General features: G+C 39.2%; 1 protein-coding gene across 1 annotated transcript; it reads right to left on the bottom strand.

Annotated features, from left to right (window-relative positions):
• Positions 1-1,541: 1,541 nt before the first annotated feature.
• LOC112288157 (cytochrome c1-2, heme protein, mitochondrial) lies at positions 1,542-2,968 on the bottom strand. The gene has a single exon (XM_024532042.3). The coding sequence runs from the start codon at positions 2,807-2,809 to the stop codon at positions 1,844-1,846; it is 966 nt and encodes a 321-aa protein (XP_024387810.1). The 5' UTR covers positions 2,810-2,968; the 3' UTR covers positions 1,542-1,843.
• Positions 2,969-18,717: the final 15,749 nt, after the last annotated feature.

Below are 18,717 nucleotides of genomic sequence, written 5' to 3'. Positions count from 1 at the left end.
AGTAGTTGTAAGAAAAGTTTTTCAGAAATTGATTCTTTCGCAGGGTTTGAACACCAGTATTCTATTTTTACTATTATGTTTTCTTTGGTGTGGTTCGGTAAGACAGTATTTAACAATTTTAGTACTAGATTTCAAACTTTTTTTAAGTTGTGAAAATTAAACACTGAACCTGCCATTTCGATATCCTTTCATTGCAATACCCAACGTTCCAATTCAAATTCCAAAGTAATATGTTTAGGTTGTGAATTTATACGGATGAAAATTCAAACCAGGTATTGTTTATTATTCAATTACTGTAGAGTATTGTAAAATGACTAGAAATCAAACTTTAGATTCATGAGCTGCTCAAGTGACATTATTATTCCCAAAAACAAAACAAAAGATAGTCATCCATCAATTTACAGAACTATATATTCATGGACACCCAAGAAGTCGAGACACTAACAAGAATGCAAGTTGGAATGGATAGGTTGACACTCCTATACCCAAGCATCCTGCAATTCTAACTTCCATGGCAACCTCACCGCAAGAATGCATGTTTCATAGATATACTATGAAAACAATATAATCGTTCACGTGGTCTCATTTCCCTTCCCAGTATTTGTACTTACTGTTCAAAGAAATAAAAATAAAAGACTTAATAAATTCTCCCAACAGAGGGTCCATTGTGCTCTATGTAAAGAATATGAAGGACACTGATAGCATCAGGGCCTGCCAGACTCAACACATCAGAAGAAATCAAAGGACATGGGTCAAATGTATATGTAATATACCTACTTGAAAAACAAACATTCAGTACTGAACATAAAAATGAACATGTATCAAAACTTCAATTCAAAAAGAAACAAAGCACCTGAAATTCATGAATCTTCCCAGTCTGTGCCATCAAACATTAACTGTCATGGACGATAACCCTAAGCTTCAAGAAACAAAAACCAGGACTACGACAGCACCTGTAGAATTAGAATGTGATGATTGCCTACTCGATTAAGATGCTTGAAAAAGCTAGATAAAAAATACTGCAATACAGCTAAAGCAAGTTTCACAGAAAACGATACAGCGAAGCCAACATGGCAGCGACACACAAAACATTTGTGCCATCAACTAACAATTACGATGTAAATCGTCAGAAATTTTAGATGGCAAACATAATGAACAAGAAGAATACTTCTTAAACATGCACCTAACCAAATGATACTTCTCCAGCACTCTCGCAGCACTAGAGCTAGGACTAACACACGGAAACTCCGAACAAGAGATAGACAATTTACTGCATCAGGTGAATTGAGTTCCAACACCAAAAACACAACACGCATCACAGCCCTAATTGCAGCAAGGAAGAATTACGACTCGGCGCTTTTCAGTGGTTCCTTCTAAACAACTTGAAATGCTGTAGATTCATCAATGCAGCAAACACTTGACTCCAAAATATTGCATAATAAGGGTTTGATGACGCACCATTCCAAAACATTCCACACAATAGATACAGGGGCACAAAATACAAACACAACAAACCTAATACACTACAAAACAAAGCTACCTTCACATTAAAGGTCACGAGAAGTTAACTTTATCATTATCGAGGGAAAACTCGTCATTTGTCACTATAGTCTTACATTAAAGATCTTCGCGAATCAGACAATTTCATTCCATTCACTGCCTCCGAATCGAATGCCAAGGCTAGAAGAAAAATATTCGTGTATTTATCTGCCAATTTCAAGATTAAACCTAATTTAAATAATCTTCCACCACCAGCATTGTCGCCAACACCCTCCCCACCGCTGTTCCCTCTGCATCCTCCTCAATTCATCTCCTCAATTCGCCCCCTCCGCGCATCCCAATTCTAGTTCACCACATCGAACACCAGCTTCCTCGACTTTATCGGTGCCCACCTAAACCTCTTGTAGTACGCCGCTTGCAGCAGCGCCAAACTCAGCACGAAGATCCACTTCGCTCCTGCCAGCTTCCGCTCGTCCATCTCCGGCTCCGCTGCCCACGACAAAAATGTCACCACGTCCTTCGCCATCTGCGACTCCGTCGCCGCCGTCCCGTCCTCGTACTCCACACCCCCGTCCGTCAGCATCTTCGGCATCGCGATCGCGCCCCCGGGAAAGTACGGATTGTAGTGCAAACCCTCCCGCACCGACACTCCCGCAGGCGGCTCGCGGTACCCCAGCAGCAACGCATACACGTAATTCTGCCCGTCGTGACGCGCCTTCGTGATCAAGCTCAAGTCCGGCGGGTACGCCCCGCCGTTCGCGAATCGAGCAGCCGACTCGTTCGGATAAGGATTCTGGAAATGGTCGCTCGGCTTGCCAGGCCGCATGTACATCTCGCCCTCGTCATTCGGACCATCCTCCACTTCCACCTCCGCGGCCAGGCACTTCACCTCATCTTCAGTGTACGCCACCCCGATCAAGTCTCGATACGCCACCAGAGACGCGCTGTGGCACGCCGCGCACACCTGCTGGAAAACCTGGTGCCCCCGCCGGATCGAAGCGTGGTCGTACCCGCTCAGCACGCCGTTGTGCGACCATGGGTACTGCGGTGGCGCCAGCCCGTGCTCCGCCTCATCGGCGTACGCCACACCTGCCAGCCCGAGAAGCCCCGTGGTCCCGGCGCCCACCAGCGCCAGCCCTCGAAATCCCCTCACCCCATAACCCTCACCATTGCCTTCCTGCTGCTGCGCGCTCGCTCCCAACGCGCGCACCACTCCGGCCTCCGCATCACCGCCATGCCTCTGCTTCAACGCACGCGCCGCTCGCGACAGCGCCCGCACCACGGGGCCCGATGCTCCCCGCCCCGCCATCGCCTCTTCTCCTCTCCTCTACACTCCACTCCCTCTGCGAGCATGTGCGCTTCCTGCCGAGACTACTCCGAAACGCCTCTCGCCCAGTCTCATGGCCTCCTTCCTCGCCCCGCACGAAGACGTCTCTCCTCGCGAGGGCACAAGACCTTGTGGGCATGAGCGGCAGCTTTCGTAATGAGTCAGCGTTTGTGCCGCAGGGAGCAAAGGTTTTGCTTTTTTTCAGTTTTAATATTATGAAAGTTTTTTCATTAAGATTCTAATATAGTGCGACTGTTGAGGCTGTAGATGTAAATTGAAAAATGAGACGTAGATGCAAGAATAAAAGGATTTTTTTTGCTTTTGCAAATTTTACTATGTAATTGTGGTTATAGATTGCACTCACAGCATCCGATTGTATATTTTTCATATTAAAGTTCTGTGCTGTAATTGTTTTGTTTTGTTCATTGTTTTTCTTTTCTTTTTGGACGATACTATATTAATTCTGATTACTTTTAGATTGTTTCTATGGCTTTTCATTCAAACTTACTTCTAATTAGTGAAACTTTACAAATATAGAACTAAGAAAATCAAGCAACATGTGAATGTTAGATAGGTCGACACATGATTTAGCTACGGTTTGAAGTTTGGAAGAGCGGTCTTTAATTTTATTCGGAATAGTGTTTAGCAAAATAATAAATTTAAAGTGTTAATAGATTGAAACAAAACCAAAGATAATATTTAGACTAAGAAAACAAATATATATATATATATATATATATAATAACATACAAAGAATACTTAAATTTAAACAGGTTATTATATGGTGGGATGATCCTGGTAAGAATTTCCAGTTAAGAAAATGGTTAAAGCACCCACTTCTAATAATGCAAAATATGGGACCTATTTTTGTATTTGTCCTATACTGTACATTTCCTTTGCAACATATTTCTAAGTTTTTTTACTCTATTACTATACATCTTGTATTGATGGATTGTCAATGTTTCATTGTCTTATGTTTTGTTTATGTTTTATAACTAACTATTGGAAACCCGTGCTCTTAGCTACAAAAAAATATTCATTGAAAATATTTATTAATAACTACAATTAGGAGCTTCCAAGTTCTACGCCTAATAACCTCATAGTGCTACTCTTAGCAATTTGCAACAACAACATGCAGATTTTGATCATCCATTGATCAAAAGTTGAGTTATTAATTCACTTTTGATGAAAACAATGAGATATGCAACCAATTAGAAATGGTTTTTATCTCTTCTAATTTATCTTGTTGGTTTATCTTCATGAGTTATTTTATATAAGAAATAAATATATTTATATGTAATTTTTATAAATCCAAATTATACAATATGACTTATAAAGTTTATAGTTAAAAATATATTAATATAATTATTACATATGAATCAACTTTGAGTAAAAGCAAAAAGATTTTTGTAGAGAATTTAAATAATAAAAAATAAGTTCAAGAATGTGACCAATTTTTCAACCTTGTAATTGTTTTGTGGATTCTAACATGTTAATATTTCAAATTACACTCATGTTTTTTTTCAAAGATAAAAACTATAATTTATTAAGATTTTGCTTGTATATTTAAATGTGTGAAACATAAATACAATAATATATAAATTAAGAGACTAACAAAAGGAAAGAACAAAAAAATAAAATAAGATCATATGATAAATAGAATAACAATTTTGGAACCCTAATAATTATCAAAATCAAGAAAAAATAAAATAAAGTTATCAATTATTGAATCAATTAAATAAATTGATAGAAAATGACATGAAATCTAACATAAAGGATGGATATTATATTGTAGTATGCACTTAATTTAAAATTTTGCTCATATCAATACAATTTTTGCTAGTGTCATTACAATTTGTTATCTATCAAATATCACCAAAATTTTGTTATTACTACCATATATCAAGGATATGAATTTCAAAAAAAAAAAAAAAAAAAAAAAAAAAATCTCAATATATTCTTATGTCATTCAAAAAGACTAAAAAGTCACTCAAAGAAAATAATGTATTAAATTAGAATGACTATTGCCAAATACAAGAAGACTAGAAAGTCTTGAAACAAGACTGTAGAATAGATATTAATTCGTTTTTGAAAGATATTGATAAAATATATTAATAGTCCATATAATAGGAAATTCAGGAGGACGGATGAGTGATTTAGTTATTAAAAGCGGTTAATTACAGAATTACGGTTAGAATCTTGAGAATCAAGGGAAAGTATATAGGAGTTGTAGAAGTTAATTAAGGTGCCAGACTGTGATAGTCATGAGCCGAGGGCCATCGTTGTGATAGTGTGAGCCGAAGTAAGCTTGGTGCTACTTCTTTTCTTTTGTTTGTTATTATCTTTGAATAAGAGGATTGAGAGTTTCTAAATATTGTGAAGTTAATTATGGAATGGAAATGTGATTGGTATTATTTGAGAAGAAGAAAGATTGAATGTTGAAATCTGATTGTAGTTCAGTAGAGAGAATGAGACTGTGTTTGTGTGAAACATTGTAATGTGAATGGCAGTTTTGTGTGAAGAATTCCAGTGATTGGAATGAGGGTAATTGTGTGCTGAAAGCTACGAGGGCGCAGTATTACAGTTGGAGATTATGAGGGTGAATATATTGGTGGAAATAGTAGTTATTGGTATGACTGAATTATTGTAAGGAAGAGATCGATAAGGTGAAGGAGGAGATTATAGTTTCCTTATGTGTTCAGATATTGGAAATAGAGACGATACATTCAGGAGGTAATTGATTGTGTGACCCTAATGTGAACGCTTAAGCAACTAGTCATTCTCCATGTTCGAATCTCCTTATACAGATTTATTCTGGGAGGTTTCTTTCGGAATAAGTAAAACGAGTAATCTCATTTTGGCGCCGCTGCCAGTGAGTGATAATAGCTTTGAGTGTTAAGAATTAATTACCAAACGTGTGAGAAAATTAGCAATGGAAGACGATTTCAGTAGTGTTTGAAGCAAGATTATGGTTAATAAGAACGAGAGCATTGCATCGAGGAAAATAAATCAATTGAGAGAAAGACAGGGAAGAGTGCAAGGAAGGAACTTGCTTAGAGAGGAGCAAGAACGTAATCTTAAAAGGAAGCATCGATAGAATTGGATTAAATCATGGTTGTAAGCTTGTCGACGCATCCAAATATATCAAGAACCGGATAGATTATTAATTTTGCAATCATATGTACCACTAGAAAAACTGCTAAGAACACTTGCGAGAAATTTTGTTAACATTCCAGTGGAAATCTTGAGGTCGTTAACTGAAAGAAAAAGAGGCGTAGAAGAATTTGGTACTCCATTGGGTATTTTTCCAGTAGAGGGTACCGCTGAAACGAGCAATAGTGGCTCTTCAGAATGGCACAAATTAGTCGCCAATAAAGATAACTATATTGTATTTCAAGATCCGACGTTTTCACCTACAATTCAACCAATAAAACTAATTGCAAAAAATAACAGTAAATCGAGGACCACTGAGAGCTCGGAAATTAGAATAAAAAAAAATAGAGATTATTTTAAAATGGAGTTTAGCGGAATAAGAAATTCAATGGCGTCAAGAGGATCAGCCATTCCGATTGCAGTACAAATGGGTGCAGTAGGCGATCGTATGACTAGTGTTGCACCACTATCTACTTTTCGGGGATTTTTCGATCTAGTATCGGGTACGGATCCCGATCAATATTTGTCTCAATTTCTTACAGCATGTGTAGCTAATAATGGCAGAATTGAAGATATTTGGTTGCGATGGCTGCCAGCGACGTTAAAAGATATGGCGTTTGAATGGTATAACCGCCAACCAGTGGGTCAATTTTCGAATTGGGAAGCATTGAAGAATGCATTTTTATTTCATTTTCGGCCAATAGGTTTTGAAGACTGCCTTTGAGAGAGGTTAATGAATAACAAAATGATCCTAGGGGAGGCGGTGGAATCGTACTATGGCCGAGTGGCTGATATACTCAATAAGTGGCTGAATCACCAAATACCTGAGGCATTTATCTTATCCATATTAATCAATGGTTTGCACCCACCAGAGCTAAAAATGTTTATAAAGAAAGCTCAACCCGTTACGATGGCTGCATCCCTTAATAGAGCCAAGGTTTGGGAGGAATGCCATTATGATCAATTTTTAACTGTAGGAGCCACGATGATTCCAATTCAAGGTAGATATCAAAATCCGACTTGGAACGAATCAATGGATAGTTATCTACGGATGTTAGAAAGAAGGGCCAATTCTAATACCAATATTCAAGGGCCAATTAATGTCACCCCATTGCAAGCTATACCACCAAACATGACAACAGCGTATGCTCTATATTTTCAGTATCAATAACAAGCATTAACTACAGTAGAGATACTAATAATGTTAGTCCTAAAAGATTCTAATGAAACCTTGTTATTGAATTTGATAAAGAAAATGGAAGAAATAGCCGTCAATATGGCTAAAGATAAGGAGAAGACCCAAAAGCCTACCGATACTAGAACCAATATATGGTGTAGTAATTGTAAGGGCCACGGTCATTCTGTAACAGAATGCCCCTCACCTTCACAAATAATGGATCAATGTACATTTTACGGAGGAAAGCACCTAACAACAAATTGTTGGAATTGGCAAAGACAACAACAACAATTTAGTAATCAGACTATGATCCCACCAAACCAGTGGGACATCAATCAAGTGCAAACGGGAAATACGTTTGGATAGAATAGAAATCGATTTAATCGACAAAATCGAGCATTCAATAACTTTCAAAGTTCCAATTTTAATCAGGGATCTGCATCGAACCCCCAGAACTACAGTAAGAAGCAGCATAGGTATCAGTAATATGCTCTATCGATGTCATCAAACCAAGTTCCCTCAGTACCAACGGGACAACTAGAATCATTTTCTTACCTTACATGAAATAAGCCTAGTAGGTATATATCGGTGGAGGCACCTAATATGCCTGATGGGGGTGCAAGAAGACCACTTCGTTGTTTTCGTTGCAGACAGATTGGTCATTATGCCAATGAATGTCCCAATCTCATAGTCAGTGACGATTATGCACAAGTTTGTGGGAATTGTAAGCAGTCGGGGCATACGTATCAACAATGTAATGCTCCGTTCAATGTCAATAATCGGGATCAGTAAATCCAAAGCCAAAGAAAATTTGAGGAGATAAATCGAGGTCCTCAAAATTCTCCGATAAATCGGGTGGAAGGTGTCCAAGCCGTTCTTATCCGAAGTCAGCAAAAGGAAAAAGGACCAATTCAACATTTGGATAATCCCGATGCGAAAGACCAATTTGACCCAATTAGAGGACCATCCAATCCAAGTCTTGTTACGAACTTTGTACCTAGTATGAGACCTGACTCGGTGGTACAACCCAATGAGGTCCCAATTACAGAGGCTTCGGTTTCGTTCCAAGCAGTTTCGATCTCTACGCAGTTCCGAGAAACGTCCTATCCATTGAAAGATCCTCTTGGGGGCGAAAATTCCAAAGAAGCCTCGGCTGTTGTTCCAATTCCGAGTCCAGGGTAGAAGAATATCTTATCTCACGGAGTTAAACTCAAACTAATGAAAAGAAAGAGGACATTGGAAATTATCCTAAATATGGAATCCTATGATATTTTGAAGGATCTGGATGCTATTCGGCCTTCTATTTCTATGAAGCAACTTCTAGCGATTGCACCAGAGTGTCGTTCTACATTGAATTCATCATTAATACGACATAAGCATCGTAATAAAGAAGTTTATGAAGTCAGTTTGAACCCTGACTCAGGTGCACCAACCATCGATGTTTCGATTGACGGTGTTATGATCTCGGGTATTCAGGTGGATGGTGGTTTCAGTATCAATTTAATGAACGCTGATACAATGGATGCTTTAGATTTAGAATACTTAGTACCCACGATATTGGTATTATGGATGGCAGATCATAGCCGGGTTAAACCAATGGATATCTTACGGAGTGTTCAAACTATAATTCTCGGTATTGCATATGAAATCGACTATGTCGTCTTTCGGTTATAACGTTCGACTTTATGATATCCAATTTTATTGAGACAACCCTGACTTTATCAAGCAAAGGTTAAGAATGATTGGGATTGGGGTACTTTGACAATTGGCAAGGACAGAGACAAAATGATGTTACAAATGTATCTAGTACACTATCACAAGGAGTCTCAATTGCCAGCAGCAGAATTAACGTTGGATGATGACCTTAGCTCCAATAACGACGCAGTAGCAGCAATTATGGAGGCACCCGTGGAGGCAACACTACACTTTGGAGTGGTGTACCAATGTAGAGGTCCAAGGGAGTACTTGATATACCCGACGGACTCGAAAAACTCGAATTATGTTAGTACTGATTGGATGACCAAGTATGATGTGCACCATGTTAGTACCTTGGACACAGGATTCAATACTTCATACATATCAAACTTATCGACTGACTTTAAACCAGCGCGGGGGTTGAAACAGAACATCACCATTGCACCTTTATATCAAACTATCAACTTGGCGACTACAACAAAATCTCGGACAATTAAGGTCTACGAAGGTATTAAGGAACAAGAGTTGACCTGCTGGACCGAATTTTTTTTGCATCATAAATCCACTTTTGCTTGGACTTATGATGATTTAAAAGATATTCCCACTGAAGTCTGTGAGCATCGTATCATTTTAGAGGAGAACGCTAAACCAGTATGGCAGAGGCAACATCGCCTTAATCCTAAATATTCCCTCATGGTGAAGGAGGAATTAGACAAGCTTCTTGCGGTTGGTTTTATTTACCCAGTACCAAATAGTGAGTGGGTTTCTGCAATCGTGATGGTATTGAAAAAGAATGGAAAAATCCAAATTTGTCAAGATTTTCGAAAACTTAATATGGCCACTAAGAAAGATTACTTCCCATTGCCCTTCACGGATAATATATTGGACGCTGTAGTAGGTCAAGAATGTTATTCGTTCCTAGATGGATTTTTTGGATATAATCAAGTTCAAATTACAATGGAAGACCAGCTCAAGACGACCTTTATTATGGATTGGGGCACATTCACTTATTACGTGATGCCTTTTGGGTTATGTAACGCCCCAGCCACGTTTCAGAGAGTGATGACTCAGGCCTTCCAAGACTATCTCTGACTGTTTATGGAGATCTTTTTAGATGACTTTTGTGCATTCAGTACAAAATAAGATCATCTTAATTGTCTTGACAAATATTTGGCTCAGTGTGCTAAGTTTGGGGTATCGTTGAACTTGGATAAGTGTCAATTTGGTGTTCCATCAAGAAAGTTATTGGGACATATTGTTTCTAGCCGTGGTATCGCTATGGATCCAGATAAAGTGATACATATGATGAACTTGTCCAGACCAGAGACGGTCTCCGGTGTTCGAGGGTTCGTCAGCCATGTCAGTTATTATGGACGATTTATTCGGTCGTTTGTTGTTATTTGTCAACCTTTAATGAACTTACTAAAGAAACCTTCGTTAGATGGGACTAGTCCCATCTGGACCATGGAGTATACTATGGCCTTTGAAGCATTGAAGTCAAAATTGGTCTCTGCACCAATATTCGTGGCCCCTCGTTGGACCGAGCCCTTTCATGTGTATGTTGATGCATCCAATGTGGGTATTGGATCGGTGCTAAGTCAGAAGGATGACCAGGGTCTGGTCATCCTATCTATTATGATAGTCGGCAATTGGTGGCTGCTAAACGTAATTACACTACTACTGAACGAGAAGCGTTGTCGTGTTGTAACACGAGTATACAGTGAAAATAAAAAAAAGAAGGGGAATTTTATTAATATTCAGTTACCTCGAATATTGGGAGCATCGACCAACTCCAGCGCAAATACTGAGTGGTCAGGTTCAGTCACCCCGTTACAGTCAGCCGGGGCATACTGAAATGCTCCATTCGATTCTAATAACGGGAGTTAGCAGGATGAGAAGGACCAATTCACACGACGGGTTTGAAGAGCCAATTGGATCCAATTTCGAGAATCCAATCTGGGTCCTCTTACCTAATATGAGACCTGTATTGGTGGGGCAACCCAATGCAGTCTAGTTACGAGAAAATCCGGATCTTACTACGGGCCTCAGTCAGTCTGACGCGAAGACCAATTTGACCCAATTATGCGAGCATCCAGGTTACTATGGGCATCTTACCCAATATGGGACCTGAATTGGTCAGGCGACTCAATGTGGTCCCGATTACGGGGTTTCGATTCTGTTTTGGGCTGTCCTATTCTCAATGCCGTTTCAGAAAACGTTGTTTACAGTAAATGGATCTCTTAAAGGTAAAAACGGAGGAGAAGGCCTTGATGACGTGAGCCAATTTTGGATCTAAGCTCTGACGGCGGGAGCCAATTCCGGATCTAAGATGGAAGATTGAAGAAATTCAGAGGATAAGGTTAGGGGAGAATATAGTTTTAGGGAGGGAGGTTTTTTTCGGGGGAATCGGGGGGGAGCTAGTTTTTCAAGCTTTTGCAAGGTTACCAGTTCGGTTTCATTGGAAGATTTTTGAAAATCAAGGGAATTAGAGAGATGAGCTTCATGCTTCGGGTCGGGGAAGGAAAGACATAGAATTTGGATTTTTCTTCTTCGTGGAGTTTTGGGAAGACTGAGGCAATCGCTGCTGAAGTCACTGTTGTAATGGTGAATCGGGATTTTTAAATGAAGTGGGTTTGAATACTCTTGACTGTTTTGTAAAATCGAATTACGTCTGTGATTGAAGGATTAAAAGGGTGTCTATAGGATTGAGTATGCGGAGTGAATGAAATTTATTGAGTTAATCTAACAAGACAGTCAGTGGATACAAGATCGTAAGTACAAAGGGGTATTGAAGATTAACAGTTTGGGTTGTTCAGGGTTCTCTGTAACATCTAGAGACCTACCGGCAGGGGCAAAAAAAAAAAAAAAGACTTTGACAAGCAGTCGAAGAGCATCCGTATAGATTTACGGTACATTGTTGCAGTCGTTTATATTCCAACAGTCAAAAACTGATAGACTGCTTGACTATCGGCGAATCTCCATACTACCTTCTACAGCCAGACGCCCGGCGCGTTCTCGAGCAGGAAAGCACATAATACGACATAAGTGGTGAACCCGACATGAAAGCTTGAGGTGGAAGGTATTGGTTTTCGGTTGATTTTATCTTTATTTTTATGGAAAACAAAAATAAAAATTTTGAAGGATTTTTGGGAGAAGTTTTTGGTGGGGAGTCTTCTAAAGGACAAGATATGCACATGGATCCGTCTATTGCTAGTTTGTTTCAAGCCTTCTCATTGTCAATGCAGCAACAGCAAAGCAATGATCGAAAGGAAGCTTTGGCAACCAAAGCATTGTAAGCAGTGGTCAATAAAATTTATCAATTTGATGGGAGGAATATTTCAAGGTATTTAAGATGTTATGTTCGTGAAATGGAATTAAATCGGGTTTCTGAGAAGAAAATGGTTGCACTATTTGGACTTGCCATGATACCGGAGATAAGGAACCACATTACATCGATTACGGATCGTTGTGGGAATTCATGGGAGGATTTTTTACATGCATTGAAAGGCGAATATTTCTTGGAAGATGCTGATCGCGTTACTAAGAAGCTGTTTCTGGGATGGACTGAACGACCCAATAAGAATTTGCAAGCAACACAGCTACTAAGGGAATTTGAGAGGCAGTACTCTCAATTATCGAAGGTAGAAAAATTGACATTGGAGCCAAACAAAGTTGATCTATTTCTTCAAGCTGCTGATGGAGAATTGCAAGAGAAATTAGAACCCCTTCTTGAAGACAAAGAAGAAGATGAAGGATTGACAACGAAGTGGAAGAACGTTGAAGATGCGGTGGGGTTGCTTACAAAAAAAGAAAGGAGGAAGGATAGGAGCAATATTCCAAAAACAGTACAAGCACCCAAAGCTCCAGTATGTACAACACCACCAACAATGCCTACAGTTCAATCTTCGACATCCTTGTCAAAGAAAGCAGATATGGGTATGGAAGAAATTATACGAGGAATGCGAGATCTTCAAATCAAATTGGCAAGACTTGAAGAGAATACTTCTATAAATAATTCAAAGAATGTTTCAAAACAAGGATATGTACAAAGATGCATTTGGTGTGATGATGCTTCACACACTAGAAAAGATTGCAATGAATTTAATAATATGATACGGCAGGGAATTATTTGCTGGAAAGATGGGAAGATAGCATTGAAAGATAGGGAGGATCTTCTTCAAACCAATTTTGGCAAGGGAGGAATGAGAGCATTGGTTCAAGATTACTTAAAAGAGCATGAAACAGTAGTACGAGAAAGTGCAAGTTATGGTGCTAGAGTAGATGATGATCATGGTGGAAGTACAGAAACTAGTGAGTTTTGGGCTTCTGCCATTTCTACAATGCAAGAAGGGAAATTACCTCGAGAAGCATTATTGAGGATTGCAGCTACAATACGAGGTGCAACAGGTTCGGAGGATCCTGTTGAGTCTCTTTCAGTTCATGCATATATTGCTAAGAGCCAACACGAAGCTCTGATGGAAGAAAAGAGACAAGGAAATTTTGATGATAGGAGAGAAGGAAATTCTTCTAAAAGGCAAACTCGAGGAGACAAGGCTTAAGAGGCAACTTCACAAGAATTGCCTATAAAGGATACTTAAGCATCATTGGAAGAAAAAACAAGGGAGACAAAAGATAAGGGCAAATCAATTGCTTATAAGCTACTTTCTGACATTGAAGCGGCAACAAATTTGAAAGGGGTGTTGGAAGAACGTATATTAAACGCTAAGGTGGAATTCACGTTGAAAGAAGTCTTGGGAATTGCAAAGAAGGAGTTTCATGATGTTATCATTGACAGCATTAAGCGAAAGAGGCAATTAATGAGCGAAACTGGAATGAGTCATTCTATTGATGCAAGAATATGTAGAGATGAAGAAGAGGTTGATATTGGTTACAAGCAACCAACAAATGAAAAGAATGGGTATAATCAGCGAGTACGTTTCGAAGATTCTAGTGACAAGGAAATGGAAACTTTGAGCCATTATACTCGAAAGCATTGGGCAAGGGCAACTACTGAGGTATTGGTGAAGGTAGGAGATATAGAAGAACCAATAGTTGCTTTGGTGGACCATGGTTCTGAAATAAATCTCATGTCTAAAGATCTTTATAAGAAGCAAAAATGGCCAATTGATATGGAACATGGATGGGCAATACGAGCAGCTAATAACACACGAGGCGAATTATATGGAGCTTGTCCAGATGTCAAAATTTGGATTGGGGATGTTGCGACGGAGCAACATTTCTTCGTTTAAGATACAACATCTTATCCGTTGATTTTAGGACAACCTTATATCACGGCAACACGGATGGAAACAAAGGTATTTGACGATGGTTCTGCTTATGCAAGGATACGGAGCGAAGATGGGAGGAAAGTTGTACAATTTCTAACAGTACCTCCTAACCATGAACGGAATCGAGATAGGTTGAGGGAGAAACCATTGCCAAAGATTGTTGAAGGATTTAAGGATTTTGGGGAGGTACCACTGTAAAGCGAGATTATAGAGGTACAAAAGAGGAGGTACTCTCGCGAGATGAAGGTGCCTTTGATGCGAGTTTTATTGGTATATTGGAGAATGGAAATATTATGTATAAGAAAGTTGATGATTTTAAAAGAAAAGAAAGAAAAAGATTATATGATATTGAAGAACAATTATGCAAGATAGGTACATTGCAAGATGATGAGAGGATTTTGGGTGTTTATGAAGAAAATGGACTGGAAGATTCATTGGAATTGATTACATCTATTGGGTTAGGGGATAATGATAAGATTGTTGAGATTCATTCGAGAGAGGTTTATACCATGCTTGAATCTTTTCAAGCACCAGAAGTCACAGTAGAGACGAGATATAAAACGGCAGATAAGAAGGTAAAGCCTGTTGCCGGACCATTACCAGAGGATTCTAAAGAACAAATGGGAGAAGCATCAAAAGAAGCAAGTTTAAGAGATCCAATGAGTATTGGACATCAGTTTACTGAAGAGACTTTTGAAGAATTGAAGATTGGTTCTGATGGTTCTTTATTACCGGAGGAAATTACTTGCTTCAAAAAGATGTTGGCTAAACAAGGTAGATCGTTTGCCTTCGAATCTCATGAAATTGGGTGTGTGGATCCAAATATTATAACACCTATGGTTATCTTCACTGTACCGCATGTACCTTGGAATCTAAGACCGATTCTAGTACCGATGGCACATTTACCTAAATTGGTGGAACTATTGAAAGAAAAGATAAAGATGAAAATATTAGAACCTTCATTTGCGCCGTATTCTAGTCGATGGTTTACAGTACCTAAGAAGAATGGGTCACTACGGTTTATTCAAGATATGCAGCCGGTGAATGCTGTAACTGTCAAGAATGCAGGAATTGGACCTATTGTGGATGAATTTGCTGAGGCGTTTGCTGGAAGGGCGATCTATTCAATGGGTGATTTGTATTCAGGTTATGATCAATTTCAACTTGTCGAAGGAAGTAGAGATATGACAACGAGGAGGACACCGCTTGGATTGGTTAGAATGTGCACTCTTCCTCAAGGCGCGACCAACTCAGTTGCACATATGATGAATGGGATGAATAAGGTATTGAGAGATTTTATTCCGGAAAAGACTATGCCTTTTCTGGATGATATTCCTATAAAAGGGTGCAGAGAAGGAGACAAGGATGAAACTTTAGATACGAGGGGGTGTCGCAGATATGTTGTTGATCATATACAAGATTGTGAAAAGATTTTAACTCGGCTTGGAGAAGTTCATCTTACATTATCGGGTATGAAGTCCGTATTTGGAGTGCGAGAGGTTGTAATTGTTGGACATTTATGTGGATCTTACGGAAGAAAACCCGATCCGACTAAAGTTGATGCAATTGGAAGGATGAAAGAGGATTGTGGTTCTTTAACAGAGGTTCGCAGGTTTTTGGGTGCATGTGTATTTTATCGAATCTGGATCCCTCATTTTGCTCACATAGCGGATCCATTATATGAATTGTTACGCAAGGGTTACCGATTTGAATGGGAAGAAAGGCATATTCAGGCAATGCAAAGATTGAAGAAATTATTGATGTCACCTCCAATATTGAGGAAGGTTGATTATAAGTGCAATAGACCAGTGATTCTTACTGTAGACACTAGTCCAATTGCTGTTGGATGGGCTGTGGGTCAAGATGATTCGAATGGGAGTATATTTGCAGTTCGATTTGGGGCTAAAGTTTTAAGTATTCATCAGCGTGCATATTCGCAAGTCAAAAGAGAACTTTGGGGAGTCGTTTCGGCTATGAAAGCTGAAAAGGACTATTTGATTGGGGCAGTAGTAGTAATTAAAACAGATTGCTTGCCATTGCTTGGAATGATTATTAACTGTTCAACGCCAGATATTGCAATGTTGAGATGGATTGCTTATATTAAGTCACTAAATCCAGAATTTAAGCATATCACTGGAAAGGACAATTTAGTAGCAGACATGCTATCTCGAGCAAGATATGAGAGGGAGGACAAAATGGTTGAAGACATTGATGATGTCGGATTGAAATTCTATTCAATATCAAATCTCAACAGAGAAGACAAGCTATTTCTTGAAGAATCTTATGAAGGAGAATTATTGGATATTGGTCATTACTTTAATACCTTGACTAAGCAGGGGAATTGGTCTACAGAAAAATTCAAACAAATAAGAAAAAAAGCATATGGATTTTTACTTCGAGATGGATTCTTATGGAAGAGACCGAAGAAAGGAATTGGGATGCCACAACGAGTGATAGGCAAAAGGGAAGAAAAACTAAAATTATTAAAGGAGTTTCATGATAGTTTATGGGCAGGGCATAGAGGAATCTAGGCTACTTTTGCTAAGCTCAAGGAACGATATTGGTGGAAAAATATGTATCGAGATGTGCTCTTATTTGTAGAGTCATGTAAAATCTGTCAATCATATTCTAACATCCGACATCGAGATGGTCTTCAACCTACGTATCCTCTGGCTATTCATTTTAAATAGGTTGTTGATTTGGTTATTATGCCGGTTGGGTTATGGCAGATGAGATATTTGGTTTTAGCTCGTGAAGATTTATCAAATCAAGTAGAAGGAAGAGCATTGAGGATAAAATCTACAGAGGAGATTTGTAGGTTTTTGCTTGAAGATGTCATTTGCCGCTATGGATGTGTAGAAAAAATCACTGCAGATCATGGAGAATTAAATGCACAAGAAGCTTGTAAGTTCTTTGAAAGACGTGGAATTAAACTATCACTGACTACTGCTTATAATCTGGAAGGGAATGTAAAAAGCGAACATGGTCACCCACCGATTGTGAAAGCATTAGTTAAAGCTTGTAATGGGAAGGTTAAAGAGTGGCCACGGCTATTGTCATTTGTATTATGGGTTGATCAAACAACACATAGTTCGGTGACAGGATATATGCCAGTAGAACTTATGACACGTCAAAAACCAATTATGCCGATTGAAGAAAAGGTACTTACTTGGAGTATGCTACCATGGGAAGATGGATTGACAGGAGAAGAACTTCTGGCTATTAGGATTCAACAATTGGAGCAAAGAACGGAAGATGTCCAGATAGCATTGGAAAGGTTAAAAAGAGCAAGGTTACAAAACAAGGCGCGATTCGATAAGCTACATCGATTGAGACCAAAAGCAATCGAGGAAGGTGACTGGGTACTTGTTTATGACAATAGTCTGGATAATCAACATAGTACTTTGCGGAAATTTTCAAAACGTTGGTTTGGACCATATGTGGTAACAACTGTTCATGATAATGCGACTTACTCATTACGGGAGTTAGATGGTACAAAATTGAAAATACCAATTGTAGGGAAGCGAGTAAAAATATTTAAACGAAGACACGCAGAGATGAATATGGAAGACCTTAATGAAGGTACAGAGATTCCGCAGCAAGAAGATGAAAGTGATTTAGATAATGAAGGTGACGAAGACGAACTGGACAAAGACGGAGGCGATATATTCTGAATCAAACAGCAATTGGGTAAATTGGTGCATACCGGAGGATGCACAGGTTTAGAGGGGGTGGATTTCATGTTGTAACACGAGTATACAGTGAAAATAAAAAAAAGAAGGGGAATTTTATTAATATTCAGTTACCTCGAATATTGGGAGCATCAACCAACTCTAGCGCAAATACTGAGTGGTCAGGTTCAGTCACCCCGTTACAGTCAGCCGGGGCATACTGAAATGCTCCATTCGATTCTAATAACGGGAGTTAGCAGGATGAGAAGGACCAATTCACACGACGGGTTTGAAGAGCCAATTGGATCCAATTTCGAGAATCCAATCCGGATCCTCTTACCTAATATGAGACCTGTATTGGTGGGGCAACCCAATTCAGTCTAGTTATGGGAAAATCCGGATCTTACTACGAGCCTTAGCCAGTTTGACGCGAAGACCAATTTGACCCAATTATGCGAGCATCCAGGTTACTATGGACATCTTACCGAATATGGGACCTGAATTGGTCAGGCGACTCAATGTGGTCCCGATTACGGGGTTTCGATTCTGTTTTGGGCTGTCCTGTTCTCAATGCCGTTTCAGGGAACGTTGTTTACGGTAAATGGATCTCTTAAAGGTAAAAACGGAGGAGAAGGCCTTGATGACGTGAGCCAATTTTGGATCTAAGCTCTGACGGCGGGAGCCAATTCCGGATCTAAGATGGAAGATTGAAGAAATTCAGAGGATAAGGTTAGGGGAGAATATAGTTTTAGGGAGGGAGGTTTTTTTCGGGGGAATCGAGGGGGAGCTAGTTTTTCAAGCTTTTGCAAGGTTACCAGTTCGGTTTCATTGGAAGATTTTTGAAAATCAAGGGAATTAGAGAGATGAGCTTCATGCTTCGGATCGGGGAAGGAAAGACATAGAATT

This window comes from Physcomitrium patens, chromosome 11 (assembly GCF_059467195.1).
Source record: "Physcomitrium patens ecotype Gransden chromosome 11, ASM5946719v1, whole genome shotgun sequence".
NCBI lineage: Eukaryota > Viridiplantae > Streptophyta > Bryopsida > Funariales > Funariaceae > Physcomitrium > Physcomitrium patens.
Note: the sequence above shows the minus strand (reverse complement) of the source record. Positions and strands in the feature narration are given on the sequence as shown.